This window comes from Octopus bimaculoides, chromosome 14 (genome assembly GCF_001194135.2).
Source record: "Octopus bimaculoides isolate UCB-OBI-ISO-001 chromosome 14, ASM119413v2, whole genome shotgun sequence".
NCBI lineage: Eukaryota > Metazoa > Mollusca > Cephalopoda > Octopoda > Octopodidae > Octopus > Octopus bimaculoides.
Window position 1 is genome coordinate 58,568,773 of NC_068994.1, and position 5,158 is coordinate 58,573,930.

Sequence of the window (5,158 nt, forward strand, 5' to 3'; positions counted from 1 at the left end):
ATAGATAGATAGATAGATAGATAGATAGATAGATAGATAGATAGATAGATACAGAGTGAGAGAGATAGAGAGAGAGGTATAAATTGTGTGAAGTGGTGTACAGGTTTTATATATATTAAGAAAAAGATGGTAGTCAAGACTTGGATGAAAACTATTTATTTAGTGCTTCCATTCCTTCAGGGACTCATGAGGAATGATTCCCTGAAAAGGACAAAATGGCTAAATAAATAGTTTTTATTTGTTTCGACTACCTACTTCTTCTTAATACACACACACACACACACACACACACACGTATATATTCATTCATAAACATATACACACATCTACGTAGAGACATACATAACTCCTGTGGCAATATCTGGCCTTACCGAGGTTTATAGAAGGTACCAGGAAAAATAACTTAACATATGAACTTATCCCTGAAAATAAAAACCCCTATGTAAAATTTCAGTTCCCCAGATGCAAAATATACCCTGCAACACTAAGACATAGGCACATACGCAATATATACACACTTATCTAATATATACACACATATACAATATATATACACACATTCATATATGTATATATGATGGAAACACAGAAGGAGTTATAGCAACGTTACTTCCTTACCTTTCAGTAAGACATCTTACTTAAGACTGAATAAAATACTTGAGAAATAATCTTGAAGGTGTGGTGCTTGTGTGTGTGTGTGTGTGTGTGTGTGTGCTTGTGTGAGTGGTGTGTGTGTGTGTGGTTTGTTAAGTGCTTGTGGGTATGTGTGGTGTGCATGCATGACCAATGTCTTTGAGTGCTCTGCTTCCTTGCTGTTGTTGTATAACCCCAGGTCATTCCTAATGAGGATCACATGTGATCAAAATATTCTCACCATGACCATCCCATCTGGGAATACATTATCGACAGTGGCTTTCTCTCTCTCTCTCTCTCTCATTATCCAAAGTAATTCTCCATTTTATTCATCCGGAAGCACACATGAACACATATAAACATTGAAGCATAGATAACTCCCATGCACATATGCACACACACACCTGCACATATGCACACACACACACATGCACATAAATGCATTCACATACACACACACACTGACTCACTCACATACTCATACATGTACACACAGACAGCTATGACTACACACAAACATACTCACACACACACACACACACACACCTATGCACACAAAACAGTGACCAAGCTGGCCTTAGCAACCAGTACAGTCATTACCAGTAAGTACCCTATTAATAACACCACCACCACCACCAACACCAACACCATCACCACCTCTACTGCTACTACTACTACTACCACCATGACCACCACTATCATCATCACAACCAACAACAACAACAATACAAGTCAAGAAGGGAACCTCTATGTGGAGATCCTTCGACCTGCAAGAAATAACAGCCAAAATCCCTACTGCTTCATATAAAGGAAACATTGAACATTGTAGATGTTATCTGCCAAAAGACAGGATGGTCAAGGATGGAATGTTTTTGCTCACCAAAGGGAGTGGATGGGGTGGGGGTGGAGGTATACACATACATATATTTATATATATACATATAAATGCATGTATATACATACCCATAGGCATCCATACATACATATGCACAAACATTTATTTCACATTTCCTCTCTCTCTCTCTCACTCTCTATTAGGTGTGTGTATGTATGTGTGTATAAAAGTTTGTGTGTATGAGTGTGTGTGTGCTTGAGAGACAGACAGACAGATACATACATACATATATACTTACATACTTACACACATACATACATACACACATACATACATACACACATACATACATACATACATAGACAGACTAACAGACAAATAGATAGAATGAAAGACAGATAGATAGATAGATAGATAGATAGATAGATAGATAGATAGATAGATAGATAGATAGACAGATAGATAGATAGATAGATAGATAGATAGATAGGTAGATAGATAGATAGATAGATAGATAGATAGATAGATAGATAGATAGATAGATAGATAGGGAAAAACTTGCCAGAAAAAAACTACTTCTTAAGAACATGTTTGAACATGTCTACCACAAACACACACACATGCACACATACACACATACACACACATTACCAGTTCCCCTGCCACCACCTACACCCCTTAACCACCCTTGGTTTGTTACATACACAGAATGCTGGGTGGGTTCGGGGGGTCTGATTTTAATTATGTTAAGAGCTACTTTCCTTTCTTTCACTTCCTCTGACCTCTGTGTCTTGACCTCCGCTGACCTTATTTCATCTCATTCCAGTTCTTCTGTTGAAATGACTGGACTCAGAAGAGACTTTCACACAGTTTTTACTGGTAACATTACGTGTGTGTGTGTGTGTGTGTGTGTGTGTGTGCATGTGAGTATGTTATGTATGACTGTACACAAGACATCATCATCACCATCATCATCATCATCATCATCACTGCCATGATCATCATCACCGCCATCATCATCATCATTATCATCATCGTCGTCGTCGTCATCGTCATCGTCATCATCATCATCATCATCCTTTTACTGTTCATCCTTCTGATGAAGTTTTATTGAGGTAGATTTTTTTTGGCTGGATGTCCTTCCTGTCACCAACCCTTACCTGTTTCTTAAGTAATATTTTCTCATGGCCAGACATGTTCACACATCATCATCATCATCATCATCATCATCAGCCTTTACCATTCGCTTTCCATACTGGTATCGGTCAGATGGTTTGACCAGAACTGACAAACTGCAGAGCTGCACCAGGCTCCCTTGTCTGATTTGGCCTGGTTTCTACAGCTGGATGCCCTTCCCAATGCCCTTTTGTAAACTATCACACACATAAACACACACACACACACACATCATACCGACTCATAAGCACATTTCCATTGACACATCTATATTATGAGGTTATTGTGATGGTAGTTAAGGCGGGAGTGGTGGTGCAATGGTATTAGTAAAACAACAGTGGACAGTGGTGGACAGTGTTGTATATGATGTGAAGGTCAAGAAATAATGGACATACAATGACATTTGTAGAGCTGAATCATTAGTTTTACTCACCTACATACAAATCGAGAAGCCGCAGGTAACCAGTGTCCAGTTCAAAGGCAAGGGTTAAAGGCGTGATACAAAGTGTTTGGAAAAAATCACCAAGTTTGTTAACCTCTCCTAAGATCTTCACACTCTGCCAACAGACGGCCCATAGTTCTGTGCTTGTGGGTCCTCTAGAGCCAGGGAGCTTCCTTAAGAGACTGGCAAAATTTAGGGTCTCGTCACCTTCATTGAGAGGGGACAGTCGATATGTCCCAGCCATTCATAAAGCCTATATTTTTACTACGTTATCCAGAGAGGAGCCAACACAAATGCAATGACAAGAGATGGGGGGGGGCAGTGAAACAGGTGGTGATGGTGGTGTCGGTGGTGGGTGATAATCAGTTTAAAATTTGAGACATTGATCTGGCCGGACTGGCTAAACTGATGTGAACTGACCAATCAGTAAGAAAAGTTTCAGGTGTCTGTTTGTCATGTTATGATTGATGTAAGAGGATGGTGATATTTGGTAGGGGGGTGACAGTGGGGAGGTATTTGCGGTGGTGGTGGTGGTGGTGGTGGTGGTAGTGGTGGTGTTATGTTAATGAAGACAGTGTTGTGGGGTGGGCAAGAATAGTAGTGTTATGGTATGGATGGTTGTAGATATGGTGGCAGTAATTACAGTAAGGGTTGGTGGGAGGGAAAGGGGATTGGTGGAAGGAATTTCTTGACAGATTAAGAAGGTAGTTGTTGGGGATGTAAGATGATGAAGATTAAAAGAAAGGTGAAGATAAGAAGAGCAGAGGGGAGGGGTATTTACATAAAGAAGAGGAGGGGATACAGTTGTGATGGTGGTAGAGTGTGTGGTTAAGGTTGCTGTGGTTGTCATATTGGTGGGAGGCGGGGGTGATGGTGGAAGAAGAGGAAATTTAAGAAGTGAAATAAAACCTAATTCCACAACAAACACTAAAGTAGAGATATATATAATTTTATTAATGAAACAACATACAACACCAGACACACCCTCTACAATATCAAACTCTTACACTAGACTGGTGCACCATATTAGTACACTGCACCACATCTGCACATTTACTGTTACCTGTTCTACTACCACAGTGTTGTAATGCTATCTTTGGTTTTATTGAGATTTGTATTTTGTGGAGTTGATGCAAAAGTAAGCCCCTTTACAGGTGTGTTTGTTCTATTGTTCTTTCCTGTGTTTCGCTTGCTCCATCTGGTGTTGTTGTTTCCTTTGACAGAATCTAAAAGATGCTTTGCAATTTGGTAGATTTGTGCTGTTTCGATGTTCATTTTAATTAACAAAATTTCGTTGCCTGTTATAATTAGTTACAAAGTTCTTTCCCTTGAATGTCTTTTCAAAATTCCAAATATAATTTTCAAACGTATTTCTCTGTGATTGTATTTTTCTCATTGCAAACATTCTTCAGATTTAATAATATATTCTTCTCTTCTGGACAACACAGCCAGTTTCTATTCCTTGAGTTACTCATAACTCTGTCTAGGTTAGTTTCTATATATTTTAAAGGTATCACAAATATATACACATGTTGAACTAAGTTGCTGAACTTATAAAACTAACTGGTTTTCTAGATTAAAATCAATTTATCTAAGGTGAATTTGACAGGTAAAAGAAATAGATTTCAAAAGCACAATGATGAACAAGATGACTGTAGTTTCAATTCCTGGTCATGAACCCATTGTATATCTCTTATAATACTCTTCTCTTAGTGACCTTGTCATTAAAAAGTGAAACAATGTGTGAGGGGTTATACTTGCCCACCTGAACAAAAGCTGGTCACATAGAACACATAGAGCAACCCCCCTACACTGTATATGGGGTGAGAGGGATATTGAGGGAGGAAAATGCTAGATGCTAGTGTTTGCAGGAAGGAATGAAACTCCTACAAAAATTTATCAAACCCAGAAATTCAGGCAGATTCCTCAATGATATAGGTGCTGAAAATTCCACAAAGGACTCTACTTCCTCAGGGAGCAGGTGCATTCCCTCCTCACTGATGATGGGTCCGAGGAATGATAACAATGTAACTCAGTATACACACCTGTTGAGGTTAATAATGCCAGACTCA

At 39.0% G+C, this 5,158-nt stretch overlaps 1 protein-coding gene across 1 annotated transcript in view; it reads right to left on the bottom strand.

Moving 5' to 3' along the window:
* LOC106868609 (uncharacterized) overlaps positions 1-3,330 on the bottom strand; it is a 17,966-nt gene extending 14,636 nt beyond the window's left edge. The window contains exon 1 of the mRNA XM_052972612.1: positions 3,078-3,330. Coding sequence (XP_052828572.1) covers positions 3,078-3,330 — 253 coding nt within the window. The remainder of the gene's footprint in view (positions 1-3,077) is intronic.
* Between the last annotated feature and the right edge of the window lie 1,828 nt (positions 3,331-5,158).